The following is an 18,395-nucleotide window of genomic DNA, read 5'->3' as shown; positions in this document are numbered from 1 at the left end:
AAAATAAAAAAATATAAAGGCAAAAATAATAAATAAGGAAATGTATCTATAGAAAATAGCCCGAAAGATTTTTCTTCAAACCAATCGACTACTAAGCTTAATCAGAGTAAAGTTTGGTCAGGAAGATAGTAAAAAAACAATAAAGAAATCCCTCGAAAGTAAGAAAAAAATATTTAAAAAAAATTGTAAAAGAAAAAGCAGTTTGCTTTTAGAAGAATGATTCAAATGGTGAATTTTATAGCTCCCTACTCTCTTTTAAAAATTTGCTTAAATGACTTATGGATACAACTTATATACAAAATTTAGATACTTAGTTAAAGCTATATATCTTAACTATATATATATAGAAAGAGATACTTTCTATACCTTGCAATCTTGAAAATTAAATTTTTTACTAACATTTTATTATGCAAATAAATAAATAAATTGTTCTGTTTAACTTAAACATATATTTTATTTATTTGATTAATTTTTATGAAGTTTAAATCTACAAAAACAAGAAAATAAAATAATTAAATTAACTTCAAAAGAAGTAAGAAATTGTAAAATTCTATTCGAATTTTTATCATAAAATTTAATTATTTTTTATAATTATTTTTATTATAAACTTCTTATAATATATTTATATAAATATTACAAATTTAAATTTATCTAAATGGTTTTTACCATGTTACCAAATGGTGCTACTACTATCTTTATAATATAAATATAAATATAAATATATATATATGAAAAAATAAGAAAAAAATAAAAAAGTGTTCTCTCCACAATTGATCTAACTTCAGTAATACAGATGTTTCTTCAAAATTTTTGGTCTTTAGCCAAATGTGCAATAAAACTGATCTGTCCAAATGTCCTTACTCGTAAACGAGTGATCACATATATAGTTTCCAAAATTTTCTTCCTATCTACAACTGATATTGTGAAAATGGTTAAAGTAAGTAAAATTTCATCACCAATACATTATTTTTCTTCAAACAACTTTCTAAATATGTCGAAGATTTCTAACAGGGGAGGAAAAAATACATAAAGTTAACATTGAATAAAGTATAATTTGAAAATGGTATCGTTACCTCTTGTGAGATTTATTTATTTTTTAGGGAAATATATATATATATGTATATATATTTTTGTTATTTTTTGAATATTTGATAGTTTGTCCTACTTCAAAAATGGTAAATGTTTATAATAGAATATCTGAAAAGTATTATTAGAAATGAATAGCCGAAGAGGTAGTATCTTATTGCATTTATGTGTCCTTCAATAATAAACCAATATAACGATGGTGCTTACTATTTGCTGTAATAAGAAGGACGAAGAAAAAATACTAGAAAGTTTCAATAATTGAATTTTTAACATTTATATGTTTTAAAAAAATGTGAGATAAAATACAAAAAAAATTATTTTCTTGAATTTTTTTAGATAATTTATTCTTATTTATAAAACACTTATTTAATAAAATTTAAAAATATTATTAGAAATAATTAAAAATTATATTTTATTTAATAATTTAATAATAATATTAATAATAGTAATAAAATTTAATGTCATTCTTGATAGATAACGACTCAATCAATAAACACTTATGCTTTCTTATCCCCCTTTCTCTCTTTCTCTCTCTCTTCTCATGATTTTTGATATAGTTCAATAACAATTCAGGTGACGAAGACTTTACTGTCTTAAAAAATCATTTGATTGCTTTTTTCCAAAAAATAGTCAGTCAAAGATATTAGAAAGTCATTTCTGTTCAATTCTGTCCACTCCATATGTCTAGATGAATGGTGTTTCTTTCATGCACGCAAAAACTGTGTAGACATATGAAGAATTTGGTTTGAAAAAAAGAATCAGTATGATTGCAGTTGAAAATATGATTTATCTGTCTGCAAAATTCTCTTTTAACCTTAAAAATAAAACTTTTTTTATTTAAAAAAAAGAACATTTACGTGGATGTGATTAGATTATAAATTTAATATTTTTCCTTTCACAATCTTTAAATTTAGATATAACCCGCATAAGATATCGATCAAAATATGTCACAATTCTATCTGTTGAGTCAAATTTGAAAATTTTTATGGTTTTAAATTGTTATTTTGATTTAAAAACATTACATTTTTGTACGCAATTGCTAGGTTTCTGGTAGTTTTTTTAGGCAGTGTAAACTACCGTTGCCAGGACTTAAATGGTTTTTTAAATCAATAGATGCAAAGGAAATAACTAAAAGAATATATATATAAAAGAAGAGAAAAACTTTGGAAATATCTAATGACTCTAGGGAAACATTTTATGAGTTTACAATAACCGCGAATGGCTTGGTTTTTTCGACTCAAATCGGCCATTTTCTGTCAAACAAACATCGAGGAACAATGACAATGCTATTGGAAACTATAGACTTTACTACGTTTCTAAGAGTACAATCTTCTATACCCCGAATGAAATAACGGAAATGCCCAGAGGGTAAGAGGATACAGGCAGCTGGGTTAGACAACTGTAATAGGGATGAAGATCTAGCGAGATTAATACTAGCTCTTCCATGTTCTATGCCCTAGGCCAAAATAACACTATACCTCAGCAGCAGTCTCTTCTTGTCAATAAAGTTGATGCGTGATCTGTGAGTCTAGCACATGTCAGAAGGAATTGATAGTAAGGCTGCTGGATGTAAGTAGGGTTATTTTTTTCTTAGTCACACCGTCGGTATTGTACACGCCCATTCCCTGTGTCGTTTCACTGCTTTCTCCTCCTCTGTAGTCACCACAGACTATCTTTTGTTGTTAATACTGATTACTTGCCAAGATAAAATGACTTCACACCATTAGTAGTTGCAACAACAGAATGACTAATATATAATATTGACTGTTCATCCAGACAAATCCGCAAATGGTATAGTTTGTTGTTGATTTATGCAAATATTAGTGCTCGATTTTCGTAAAGTTCATTAGTGTTATGGACTATGACAAACGTTGATTCTTTGACAATTTCAAAAGGATCATTTAAATCTACGTAAGTAAATATAAAGTATAGTCTCTACGAATTAGATATATTTAGATATATTTATACGTGTTACCTAGTTTAAGCGATACATTTAAGCGTGAGAATGGATATAAATTAAGAGGAATATATCTTCGTTTATTTAATGAATGTTTAAAATTAATTATAAGCATACAATTAATTAAATTACATATACAATTTTTACATGATTAAAATTACTTCCTACGCAACAAAGCATTTTTAAAAAATACTTAATTTTTTCAATAAAAGCTTAAAAATTTGACTTTTTTAAAATTATTAAATAAATAAAACGAATTCAATTTCTTTTATACTATCATAATTAAAAAAATACAGTAAATTAATTATATTTTCGATTTAAATAAGAATAAATTATGAATTGGAATTTAGAAAATCATTAATATATTTAAATATTGAAGTCATATTATTTAGAGCATTATGTGATTTACAGGCAAACTTAGTAGAGAGATTATAGCAGCTGCAATTAGTGCATAAACAGAAATTACTCAAATTTAATAAATAGTTTTGAATGGAGTAAGAGTTTGGAATGCTGTATTAATACTGTCTCTGCTTATATGTATATATGTATGTATATATACTCGTATGATGAATGTGAAGGAAGATAACAAAAGTGGAAGATTTGTGTAATCAGCAAATAAGTGCTTCGAAGGAAATCTTAATATAACTTTTCTCTATTGGATTATGAAGTAGAAGATGAATAATTTAACAATTTTACTTAGTACGTCCGACAGATTTACCTTCTACGTACTGTACTACTGATAACTTGTTCGCAACAACAAACCGATGACAGTATCTGATCCTGGAATGTTGGAGACATCTCACACACATACAAATTTTATTGATTTTTAACCGGGTCAAAATTATGGTACCGTGTTATGAAATTTAATAAGTAAAATCCCGAAATAATCTATACATTGAAATTGTTAAATCTGATTTAAATCTATTAAATTAGTTAGAAAAAGATTAAGAGAAATGATTTTAATCTTTTCAGATGTTTAAAATATTTTTATAAATTCTTGTTAATTATTTATTTATTTTAATATATTTTCAATTGTCTTTTGGGGTGAAAAAGTTTTTAATTTAAATTTGATTTTTTCGAGTTAAATTTTGTTTTTATTTAAAAATATTAAATCATAAATAATTTTTTAATTAAAAGTAGCAGTACTTTTTATAATTTAAAGCAAATTTTAATATAGCTTTTAACGACTTAACCATGCTTTAAATATGATTCCAGTTTCAAATTTTAAAAAATTTCTATTTAAAATAGCAAAATTCTATAATTTTAAACAAAATTTAATGTCAATTTTACATAAATTATTGATGGAAATTCCAAGATTAATGATTCTAAATACAGCCTTTTCTAATTTAAACATGCGTCAAAATTGAGTCAATTTTTAAATTTTTACAGATTTTATACCTATAATTACTATAAAAAAATATAAGAAACTAAATTTATAGATAAAATTTCAGCATTTATTTTACATTAAATTGATACAAATTCGTTGAAGTAATAGCAACAATCGATAATTCTAGTAAACTGAGAGATTCTATAAATCTAATCCTTATTTTTCTTTCTTCTTAATATCCATATAAAGAAGCATTATTATAATTAAATCTACTTTAAATTAATCACGTTTGAAAACATTGATTATCTTAATGATTGAGATTTTTTCTGTAATCATTTAAAATTCTCTAACAGCATTTAGGAAGACGTCAACAAGTATTAATTTTGAAGAATGATACCGTCGACATTATCTTTTTTTGTGAAAAAATATACTAATTTTTGTGGAATTCGATAGTAAAATCTTCTAACAAAACATTAACTGTGAAAAATGATCTCTGGAAATGTATAAAGACTAAAAAATCTACTACTTATCTCATGTATGATTTCTCTTTCTTATTGATAAAAGTTGCTAAAATATATTTAAAATTTTATGTCTCTTTTATTAAATAAAATAAATCGAAATCTATTTTATTAAATAACTAAACAAGACACAATAAATTTCTTGTGTTTTTTAAACTTAAAACATTTATAAATTTAATCAATATATTTTTGTTGTTCAATCCCTCTAAAAATTGAAATTTTAAAATTTAAAAAAATATTATTAATTTATAAATAACTTTTGTATTTTATACTATAAATATTTTACTAATGTTGTAAATTATTTATTAAATATAAGTATTTATATATGAGCAAATATGTTATGTGGAAAAAGAAGAAAAAAAAAATGTGATAAGTAATATGATCTATGTTGAAAATAATTTACTGCATTAAATCACATTACTCATCACATTCTTTACAAACATTTATCATCACTCTTCATCATCAATATATTTCTTATAATAAAAAAAAATTGTATTTTATAAATTGCTCCGCATCCTCCTCATCATATTGATGTAAAGGATGCGGAGCAATTTCGAAACAGTTAAATATATAATGATATGTATATACAACTACTCAAAAATATATTATGTAAAGACTTTAAAAGCAAATTCTGGAAAATATATTGTCATTTTTTTATATTTTATATAATTTTTATATATATAAATCAATAAAAATTAATTCTCATCGTATAATTGCATTCATTTTTATATATATTTAATTATATAAATAAAAATAAAATTATTTATAGAAATAATTTTAAAATATTTTATTTTATTTATATTTAAATGTTCATCGTCGATAAATCTGCAGATACAGTTTGCTGCAGTTGCTTCAGAAAAGAATCGATAAAGTCTGTTCATGCCAAAGAGGAAAGTTTTCTATTCTTTAAAACATTTAAAGAAAAGAAATATATATATATATATACATACATACATACATAAAATTTTAAAATATTTAAATCTAAAAATATAAAATTAAATAATTTAATTATTTTCCTTTTTTTTATTCACATTTTTATTTAAGATAAATATGTTATAATTTGGTTGAAGATTAAGTAAATACTCGAGTACGAATGTAAAAATAAGTTGTTATTCATCTTTGTAAAAGCTGTAAATGATTATACGATTCAGAGGATATTATAGAATTGAATTGAAATTTTTTTCTCTAGAATAGAAGAAAAAAAAATACATATAATAATAAAAATACAAATTGCAGATCGTAGAAACAAACTCGATTAGTAGAAAGGTGCTTTTCAGGAATGGAGAACAAGACAATCATCATTACCTTAGCTAAAACCCTGTTGTACAATGGGTTCATTCGATAATGAAATCCATCCAATACAATCTTGTAACAAATCCTTTCAATTGTGAATAGACAGAGAAATTATTATCTTGATTTCTTACACGAAAAAAAGAAAACCCCCTCTATACATATTGTAGATAGCTAGTAGGAAAGATTAAAATATAAATCTATAAAATGTATTTTTGTTCTTGTTTAAAAATCCTGGTTTTATTTTAAGTATAATGTTTGAATTTTTTAAATTATCAAATATTACTTGAATTCTAAAGCTTTGCTTTGTCTGATGTATAAGATTTTGTTGTTGAAATTCTCCCTTCTACAATTTGGATTCGGAATTTATTCTATTCGTACGAAGTCAATTATTGCTTAAATACGAAAATTTTACTGTTTGAATAACCATTTATTGTTTAAATGTAATATTTTCTTATTTAAACTACAGTGTAGCGTTTAATTCTTAAATTGAGTTGCCGAATTTATTAATTTATTACTTAAATTTTAAATGTTTGCTACTAAATCCTCATCTAGTCGTTTGAATTCTAACTTTGTAATTTTCTAATTTAAAATTTTTAAACAAATTCTAACGTAGAAAATTCATTTTTTATCAACGAAATAATGTTTAAAAATTCATTATTCCTACTTAAAATTAAGAGAAAAATAAGAGAATATGAACTCTAGAAGGTTCATTTTCTTCTATTTCACTATTCACATAATTCATTTTTTATTATTGTTTACACATAATATAATTTAATTAAAACTAAAAAAAGTCTTTTTTTAATTATAAAAATTTAATTAAAGCATTAAGTTACAACTTTATTAGCAAACGAATTCTCTTTGAAAGATTAAAATCATAAATTTTTCATCACATGACACAAAGCTTTTACATGGAGTAGCCATTTTAAAAATTTTGTCAAGAATCTTATTATATATAACAGAAATTTATTATAAACAATAGCTATTTATATTTACTATAAATGGTTATTTTTGGGGTGATATGTATTCTTTCTCTTACGGTTGACTTGAAACCAAGACTAATGGATCCAAAATGTGTCCTGACAGAGATTTCGTGTTGGACTTTCAGATCCAGAAAGCAGCATTTGCTATTCTGTCCCAAAGAATGTACGATCCTGATCGAGAGCAGGTTTACTCTCCACCTCTTGTAAAAATGACTTGTCAGCAACTCTCAACTTTCTTTCTTTCTTTTTCTTCTTTCTTCTTCTGGAACCATGTGGCTTTACAACTGCATTATACATTTGCCATAACCATTTTGCTAAACATATTGTCCTTTCATAACATATAAGGCGAATTCTTTACAGCAAACATAACATACATCCCCCAAAACTTTACTAGACATGTACTACATTCCATCTTGTTTATTTGGATAAAAATATGTTAACTTTAAAAGGAAGAAAATAGCTGATAAAATTTATTTAATTTAATACAATTTTTTATTTTATTACTAATCATTTTCAACGTTTTTCTCGAATTTTTTATTGGTTGTTTGTTCTACTAAATCCTTAAAAATATCCAAATATTTGTAAGAATTCCAAACATTCCTAAGTATCGAGAAGAAGTAAAACGTCTTATTTCCTCTGGGAGTTTGTCTGAATGTTTATCTAGGTGTTTGCTTTTATGCAAACATTCCAAACTTCTTGCTTGTGTATGCACAGTAGTTATTTTTAAAGAATTTATATATAAATATATATATATATATATGTGTTATATATATATATTTTTATTAACTTGAAAGAAGATGATTGTATCAGTATTTTTACAGTTAAATACATCTATGTTGCCATTATTAAATTACAAACATATCGATTTAAATCGTTTATATATATATATATATATATAATTATATTTTACAGTTAATTTAGGATAAAAGATACGTTAAACTCAACTTTTTTACATTCTAGAAGGGTATAACTCTCAATAACATCATTTGAAAACTAATGATAAACCTATAGTCAGTTACTAAAAAAAGTGGAAGAGAAAATATTTTTCTTAAATACAGACATTATATTATATGCATTGTGCAAAGATTTATCAACATTTTTCTAGTAATTTGTCTTTCTTGTCAGTTTTTCATCAAATTTAGTTGTTGGTTTGCTGTTAAAAAAAATATAAGGAATGATAAATGAATGTTTCACATACTATTCTCTATCGTAAGCAACATTCCATACAATCGCTTGAACAATCTGAAGTATTGAAATGGGAAAAAGTCGCTTTTTATACACCTTCTAGATAGATAAATCGTTCAAACACAATTTTCTTTTTAGAAAAGAACTATAGTAAAATCTGTTGTCGACCTTTACAAAACGTACCCTCCTAGAAATAAATTGTTATTTTGCTTTATTTTTTATTATTCATCCTACTCCTGCTCTTCCTTATCTTTTCTTTCTTTTCTCTCCTCACTCTAAAATAAAGAAAATGTTAATTTTAATCTTTAATTAAGTTTATTTCATGAAATATATCTTTAATTTTACTGTTGCTTATGTTTACTGTAAATTTTAGTTTTAAAAAAGTGTTGTTTACGACGAGAATATAAGAAATGAACTCTAAAATCCGTTTCTTTAACTCCCTTTTCTTGATAAAATATTTTATTTAAAAAAATTATTTATAAATTTTTAAAATTAAAATTTATAAACATTTTTATAACGTCTAACTTTGTATTTTTAAAATAAATTTTCTAAATTTCTAAAGCTAAATTTAAATAATAAATTTATTTCTAAGCGCTATAAAATTAAATTTTTAAATCTGAAATTTTCTAGCTCTAAAAAGAAAATAAATTTTATAAAATTTTTTGTAAAATTTATTTAAATTATTTAAAAAAATTAAGATAAAACAATAAATACAACCTATGTAAAAGCAAACTTTTACATTAAAATATATTATAAACTAAGTATTAAATTAAATTTCCATTTAATAATAAAAATAATAATATTTAACATTTAAAAAAAGTATTAATAAATAATTTTAATATTTAAAATAAATTCAAAAATCATTATTATTATTATTATTATTTACAATTTCTAATGTTTGTTATTTTGACTTTTTAAAAAATTTAATTAAAAATCTTTTTGTTTGTTTACATTAATTACAATTATTGTTTAAATTAAAAAACAAATGTATATAATAACATTTGTTTAAATTAAACTTTTATTCATTGAAACAAATTCATTTAATTTTAATTACTTTTTTTAAATATTTTAGTATGAAAAATTCACAATAAAATACCATTATTCAAGTTTAAAAATGTTAAAAATTAAATTAAAAAAATTAAAAAAATATATTTTTAAAAATGTTTTTGCTCTAAAAATTTGCAATATTTAAATTTGTATTTTTAAAAATATTTATAAATTTGTTATTAAAGAACTTTTTAAAAATATTTAACTTTGTTTTTAAATTATAATTAAGTATAATTTTAAAAACCAATAAAAATATTTTATAAATGCATTTTTTATGTTATTTTATTTTAGTTTTTAAATAATCTTTAGAAAAATCTTAATAATTTAAATTTAGAATAAAGATAATTTTAATCTTAATTATAATAATTTAATTTTTTTTAAAATATTATAATATAAAGAATTTATAATAAAATATATGCATGACAGTCTAAAGGTTAAATTTAAAGAATAATAAATGTAATTTTTTTTTTTATATATATTTTTAATTTAAATTTTGAGATGTTGTAAAGATCAATCAAGTATAGATATATAGAAAAGGAGAAAATACAATTTGTATGGATGCAGAAAATAAAGATTTCTCTTATTAAAATGTCAGTTATTCTTGTCTTACTCAATAAAAGTAAAGAATTATTGATTATTTAATATTAAAAGAAACAGTACTAACTTTTCAATAATAACAATAATGAAACCTTTCTGTGTGTATCAAAAATATTATTTTACTTTAAAAAAAATAAGTAAATTTATCAATAATTCAAATTGATTCTTATACATTTGATTATAATAGTATATATTTATTTATTTTTATATTTTATAATGTATAAAAATGATTTTTTTATAAAGAAAAAAAAATCACTTTTAAAAATCTAGTTCAGCTCAGTGACCTCACAAATATTTATATATATTTTTTGACATTTTATATATTTATTTTTTAAATTTTATTCAAAAATATCTGATTTTTTAATGATTTAAACAATTTTATATATTTATTTATTTATTTTTCTGCACTTTATTTATAAATATTTTTTTATTTACTGGTAAATATCTTGAAAAATAAAATGTTTTTTTTTTAAATTATAAAACTATTTTTTTATTATTTTTTTAACTTGGAAAATTTATTATTTTTTTTTAAATTTAAGTGTAATTTAGACATAATTTTAGAAAAAAATATACATAAATTATTGAAATAATATCTATAGTATTGCCTATAGCAAATTTTGCTGCAAAATTAGTTAAATTTCAGTTAATAATTTTGTTAAGTACATTTAAAAGAGTAATTTCTCTTCTATTCTAATTATACATCTTAAAATGGCTTAAATCGAAGCAACATCGTGCTCCTCCGCCATATTGGAGTGATCCGCGCTCGTTTAAAAACAAAAGATGCGACCACATGTAGCGTGTTTCAGATTATTTGAACAGCATAATATAAATATTTAGAACGAAAAATTAACTGAAATTTTCGAGTAGAATTATTTATTTACATAATTATTTCTTACGTTAAAAATATATCTGTAATAATTTGAATTAAACGAGGCAAAATCACATTAAAATTTTTAATAATTATATAATTTATTAATTAAATTTAAAAATGAAAAAAAAAAAATTTAGAGAAGAAACTTTTTAAAAATTAAGGAAAAATCTCTAAGGAATCGACTGATTATCACGTTAGATAATTAAATATATCTGACAGATCTTTTAGTTAAACGTTGAAAAAATAATAATAAATTAAAATAAAATAATTGACATTATTTTATGAGTTAATTTATAATTTTTTTAATGATTAATGCACTTTAATCTAATTAATTACTTAGTTTTTCCAACGAAAACTTTTTATCAATTTTTATTTTTTTTTCCTACTAAAATGTGTACATATAATCGAGAATCGGTTCATTTTTATATCGATTATTGGATAATATTTATCCAAAAAATTGATTTAAAAAAAATTGTACTTTCTAACTGCATTAACTTAAATTCTTACAGTTGAATATAAATCTGATAAAGCTCATGAATCAATTGTTGACTGTAAAAAGAGTGTTCTTTCATTACAAACGAGTTGGTGAAACCCGATAGTGAGAATTAGAACCTTATCACACTTTTAACAGCTCGTTAAGGTTGATAGATCTAATTGCTTTCTACTATATATAGCTGTAAATATTCTTCCTTTTAATGAGAATTGTTGGTTATGCATATTTTATACTGTTGTTGAGATATAAGGCTTATATCAGTCTAAGAAACTGTAAGGTTAAAACCCAAATTAGAAAAAAATTATGATTTATATGTATATATATAATAGAAATTTACGAAGTGAATGGCTTAAACTGGTCTTAGTATCAATACCAGTCTTTCTTAGATTCGAAACTTCTGTCTTAATTGTTAATATATAAGTTAAATTATTAACTATTCGGTGATCACATATAATAATTAATTGTTTTTTTTATGTATATATAATCTTTTACTTAATGAGAATTGTTGGCTATATATATTTTTATTAGGAAAGTATTGTTCTTCAGATGAAGAAACTTCGTTAATGTATAAGTCCAAATGACTGAATTTTTATGATTTTATGATCAATTTTCAGTTGTTTTTCCATTATATAACGTTGTAAATAGTTTTATAATTAATGTATACAATCGGTTATACACACAAACAGTATATATACATGTATTGTATGATTGTATGAAGGAGTTGAACTCGAGCTTAAATCGTGTGATATCAACCCCAAAATGAATTCGTAATATATGAGTCTTAAATTATTAATTTTTCATAACTATGTAAGATAGTTATTTTTCTACATGTATAATTATAGTATTCTTATATTTATTTTGTATGTAATGGAAGCTGTACTTAAACATTGAGTCTTTACTTCAGTTCAGAAAAGAGATTAAATTAATATAGTATATAAATTCTGATTATAACAATTACAATTTACTATATTAAGTAGTAAATATCGTTTTACTTATTAAAAATTCCTAATTGTATATATTTTCTACGGAGAAGCTGTGATGATGCTAGATTTATTATCGATCCCAGTAGCAATATTAACAATTAGTGTAATATGTAATAAAATCTGAGCTAGATTATGGATTTTGTCATGATTATATGAATCAGTTAGCGTTGTAGAGAAAAAAATTTTTGTACAATTACCTTTATTTCTATCATACATGCTTGATTATCTGAGAGAATCATTTGCTCATAATGATGTAGACGTACCAGTTTAATCGATGATGTTTGTTTTCGACGCAAGTCACGTTCATTGGTTTCAATCAGAATGTCCAGAAATTCTCGTTGTCCCAGTAGGTAAGAGAATTGTAGGTATTCTAGCTATTCCCATGTGGTCTAGTCTCTGTAAGACAGTACGTCAGATGTACCCATTTATCCATTAGATGTAGCTGACCGATTCTACAAGCTCTCCTTGCCATGTTTGCGGATCGAATGCTTATCCAGGATAATGCGAAAACTGTCTTTGAACGAACTTTACAAAAATCACTAAGTATAATAATTGGTAGTTAAGTTTTAACGTGGTCCTTTCTTCTAGAAATCACTCCCCCATAATAAGAAGTGGATAAGAACAATTTCATATGTCTATATATTTTAGCACGATACTTACTTTCTAGAATGCTTATATGATTAACATATGCATATATATATTATAATAATATATTAATGTTTAATTAAATATTGAGAAAGAAAAATCAATCTTTACCTCGTTTTATCAAAAATATGTTATGAAATTTATAGCTATAAATGTTAAAAATTCACAAACATTTACTATTTTTTTTTTAAATTCAGGAAAAATAAAATATATTGACTTAACTTTTTGTATATTTTCTTTAAGTTTTAATGATAAAATTGACGATTTTCGTTAATGTTTATGTTGCACTTAATCAAAGTGTGTGTCTTTACAGGAAAGCCTCGTCCTGCTGTAACTTGGTGGAGAGAATACGCTTTAGTGGACGATTCGTACTCATTCATACCAGGTGATAACTTGGTGAGAAATCAAATCGAAATAACAGAACTCAAACGTCACGATCTTCTAGCTGTGTTTACATGTCAGGCGTCCAACAACAACATCACTGTTCCTGCCTCAAGTGCCGTTACTCTAGATCTAAACTGTAAGTATCTTTACGTTTCCTAAAGGTATATTAAACATTTTCTGTATTATTTGATTAATGATACATGCGATAACTCTCACGAACGTAGCTAAGTAATCATTTAGTAGTATCCTTAAAATATTTTCGTTACAGTAATTTATATACCTTTCAACATAAGCGCATTTTTGAAAAATTACTTTTATGAAATACATTTTGCAACACCTATAATTTGTAAAGTGGCACGTGTGCTTGTTTGTTAGAAAAGAAAAAGGAATTGAGGAATTCAAAGAAATTCAAATAGGAATAGCGTGTACGAATAACAAACTGTTTCGTTCTGGTATGCTGATTGTCAGCAAATAATTCGCATTTGTGATGTGTTTGCTCTGCCATATCGATCTAAGAAGACCTGTTTATTCAGCAAACACGTAGAATGATGCAGCAAAGAGACGAACTAAAAAGAAAAGAATCTAACAACAACCAAAAAAAAAACAGAGTAACCAATTACGAATTGTTAAAGATTACGTACATTTCTTCAACCCCACAATACCAAATAGCTTCCTTTTAAAGACACGATATATCAATTCACACTCAACACATTAATGGACCTAGTTAGTTAATGAACAAACGAATATATATGTATATATTTATAGAAAAAATAAAATAAAAATATTCCTGTTTTTTTATTTCAAATTTACAAAACTAGAAGCTTATTCATTCCTTCGTTACCAAATTACTATTTTTGTATGTGTGTGTGTCTGTGTGTGTGTGTGTGTTTTTTATAGTTGATTATTGTTTTTGTTTTTCTAAGTTTTGTAAAGTTTCGTTGTGCAGTAATGACTGAACACACACGATCGTTAAGAGCACATCATTTCAACAATTTTCTGCTCCGCTGCATGTCACTTCCCTCTTATTGTTTAGTACTCATCTGTTTTCCCAACGGAGTGGACATTCTGCAAAAGGGGTGTATGTTGTATTTTTTTCCCCTTCATCAAATGACGTCCCAAAGATTGCATTTGATGTTAGCTAGCTTTAGACTGTTCGTTCCACTTCATCGCCGGCAAATTCCTTCAACTAAAGAGATCATTTTGACGACCTTAACAGTACTACAGATTTAAATGACATTGTTTCTTATGCCAAATTTATCATTGTCGTACACTCCACTTTTATACCTAATGAAGTTTCGGTAGGATTTATTACATTAACTAATTTTTTTCTCTTTTTTTCTTCTTCTTTTTTTCTTCCTTTCCTCTTTTTTTCTTAACATCGTTTATGAAACTTTGAAATCTATAATACCCTTTTTGAATAGCGGAAAAATTTAATTAAATTTGAATAATTCAATACTTAAAAAATTATTATTTATTCTAATAATAACTACTTATTATTCGCATTTTTAAATCTAATATATAGATATATAAATTTATACTTTTACACGCCAAGAGAGCGAGAGGAGGAAAAATGATGAAGTGTAGTAAGATGCAGATGATGCGGAAAATCATATATATTATTATATCTAGGGTATTGTGTTATTTTTTGATTTGACAAACTTCTGAACGTGTTTGTCATAAAAAATTTTAAATATAATGCTATAAAGATTCTTGATTAGAAAAGGAAACTTATAAGAAAAAAGTTTACATATATATATATTTTTTATGAAACAAGATAAAAATAGAAAATAGATATTGTACAGAAATATCTAGTTTTGTTCTATTCATGTTCAGAATCTTGCTTCCAGTATGGTATAACAGAGAAATTGTTCAGCAACCTCTTTTTGTCCTCACTAACAATAGTTTGGAACGTTCTAAGGAATGTCATTCTTTAACTTTTTTTCTTTATTTTTATTCTTTATTGTCAAAAAACAGAGTCGAAGCAGGAAACATAAACAAACTTTTTGATATATGCACGCTTAGATAGGATCATTTGTCTTTAGGACAATATACCTGAGATATTTTGGTCATATTTCTTTTCTGTGTAATTTAAGGACTATTTAAAATTTGATATATTCCCTTTAGGTTTAAAATAGAGTAACATAAACAAATATGATTAAAAATTAATAATAAATCATACATTTTTCTTTAAAATGAATCGTACAATATTAAAATAAATACAACAATATTTATTAAATTTAGAAAATAATTTAAATTTAATTTAATAAATTAAGTAAAAAAAGAACTTTTTAAATTTTCCATCTTGTTATTCTAATTATTATTTAGGAATTTATGGAATTTAGTCATTTTAATAACAACAATTTTGAAGAAGAAGAAAATTTGTAAATTCTTATCAATTTATGAAACAGAATTTTACATTTCTAACTGGAAAAATTTTTAAATAAATTTATTGAGAAGAATAAGATTCATGAATGATTCAAGTAAAGTACTACCACATTCATATAAATTTAACCAAAGGATTTATATCTTTACAGGGAATTAACTTTCCAGTAATATTATTAAATCCTCATTCATAAAACATCTTACAGGATATATACAAGGATATATCGTTTCTAGAATATTAGAAATGATAATTATGAGTAATCTTACATTTTATCTTCTTCTTCCATCTTAGTAAAAAGAGGATATTATTAAGATTAGTTCCTGTTATTGTTCAGTTAAATAAATAAATAAATAAATATATATATATATATATATATATATAGTGTAGGAATTTTAATATAAAAATTGTAAGCTTTAAAAAGACATTAAAAACTATGTAAAAGGTAATTTTCTAAGTATATAATTAAAATGATTTATTAATTTTAATAGATTTATTAACTTATATTTGATTGAAATTTTCAAAGGGATATATAGCACTGTATATAATCATTCTAGCAATTAATATAGTAGAGAATTGATAATTAATAAATAGCTAATTATCTTTATGTCAACAGCAATACATAGGAAATATTACAGTGATATACAATGGCAGTTTATCTCCTGTCCAGAACAGGAGAAAAGTAATAAACAATCATCCCAGCATTTCAACAAATTTCTATACATCTTGCTAAATTATTTACATGATATCCACATAAATTTTCTTGTTAAATTTAAAAAGTAATAAAGAAACTACACAAAAATCTACTTAATAAAATTAAAATTTTATTGTAATTATTTTATATTTTTAAGCGTAATTAAATTTTTCTTCATTCTTTTAAAAAATAGATTATTATCTTTAAAATGCTTAATTAATCATAATACGAGAATTTTTAAAGTTAGAACAATTATTAAATGAGATTTTATATAAGTTGCCAAAGTTTTAGATAATTATCTTTTAAAGAAGAATTATAACAAAATATTAATTTGTAATCTTTTTAAAAAGATTAAAACATTAATCATTAGACTTTATTACATACAACAATTACATTACATCTATGTAAAAAAGAGAGTAGAACATAGAATTTTCGTCCATAACTGCTTAACATCGATGCTATTTTAGTTAATGAGAGCTTGCATCAGTGCTAGAAAAGTTGTTAATTAGAGTCTACAGATGGCTTGGCACGTGCACTATTCATTGTCAAAGAGAGAACTCTTGGAAAAATAATAACCGTCAATTTAAATTAGTAAGTGGGTTTTACAACACAGCAACGTTCAAGATATATAGTAAATCTAAAGAGACGGAATGCTACTTTAAATATTGCTAACCCACAACGTTATGACAGAATCTGTGTATACCACAAGGGCAATTCATCATTTTATAATGGAAATGGTTGGTAAAATACTGTGGTTTCCAAATGACCGTAGATGGTTTCAACTTCTTAATGGCAAAGTTGACTAATTGCGGTTTTCCAGGTTTATACGGTTTATATAAGCTTGCATTCTTCGTCGTTGTACCTGATGTCTTCAATGCCATAAAAGTTGAGTCGAGAACGTACTCAACCGTGAATAATTAATGTCTCCCATACTGTTGTACAAGCATGAAAGCCAATTTCTCCAACATAGCGAAAGAGCACACACACACACACGTTTATAATTCTAAGTTTAATAGCGTTAATGTGCTAATATTTATTAAATAAATACATCAAATATGTCTTAAACCAGAACGTTAAATTATTACAGAAAATTATTTTTAAATTTTCCATATAATTTTCTCGTAAAGGAAGATCACTAAATCTAAATTTTATTATCTTTCTATATTAATTTGTTTCCTTTATTTTATTATTTATTTAACTTTTCTTCGGTAGAAAAATATTAAAAATTTAATTAAAAAACTATATATATATATATATATATATATATATATATATATTTAAAAAAATAATAAATTTAAAGAAGATTATTGTCTATTATATTAATTATTTTATATCATGCATTTATAAAATAAATATTTTATTCTTTTTTCTTATTTTTTAAACTCCATTATACATTACGTCTGTACATGCTTAACTGAGTAAAAATAAATAAGATTGTTAAAATTTGATCAGTAAACAAACTTATCTTTCTATAAAGACTAAAAAATAGATAAATGTAATACTTTCTTCAACTGTTTATCATTGTTCTGATCAGCACTAAAGCTTTATAGATTATATATATATACATACACACAATAAATTCAAAATATTTTATATTAAAAAATAAAATAAAATTTATAAGTCTGGAATTTTTTAAAAATATTTATAAAATAATTATATATAATTTAATAAACAAATCTATAAAAGCTTTCAAATAATTAAGCTTACGTACTGTACATTTAAAAAAATTAAAAGATGGTTTATATTAGGAATAAGTGCTTAATTTATAAAGCTAAAATTTATTGGGCTGCAATTTAAAAAAAAATTGTAGACCTATAAATTCCCTCTGTCCGTCTTTCCTTAATCTGAGAACAGAGTTAAGTATAAGAAAGACGAGACCAGATATGGAAAGACTAGAAGAAACAGACCCCGATTAACTGTATACAAACCTCTGTTCTAGATTAGAAGTTACGTGA

General features: G+C 23.6%; 1 protein-coding gene across 5 annotated transcripts in view; it reads left to right on the top strand.

Moving 5' to 3' along the window:
- LOC136981010 (B-cell receptor CD22-like) overlaps positions 1–18,395 on the top strand; it is a 372,234-nt gene that overhangs the window by 306,336 nt on the left and 47,503 nt on the right. For all 5 annotated transcript variants that reach the window (XM_067277257.1, XM_067277259.1, XM_067277256.1 and 2 more), the window contains exon 4: positions 13,296–13,502. In XM_067277257.1, coding sequence (XP_067133358.1) covers positions 13,296–13,502 — 207 coding nt within the window. The remainder of the gene's footprint in view (positions 1–13,295; positions 13,503–18,395) is intronic.

Source organism: Centruroides vittatus, unplaced genomic scaffold (assembly GCF_030686945.1).
Source record: "Centruroides vittatus isolate TY-2023 unplaced genomic scaffold, ASM3068694v2 contig_738, whole genome shotgun sequence".
NCBI lineage: Eukaryota > Metazoa > Arthropoda > Arachnida > Scorpiones > Buthidae > Centruroides > Centruroides vittatus.
This window is presented reverse-complemented; position numbering and strand designations above follow the sequence as displayed.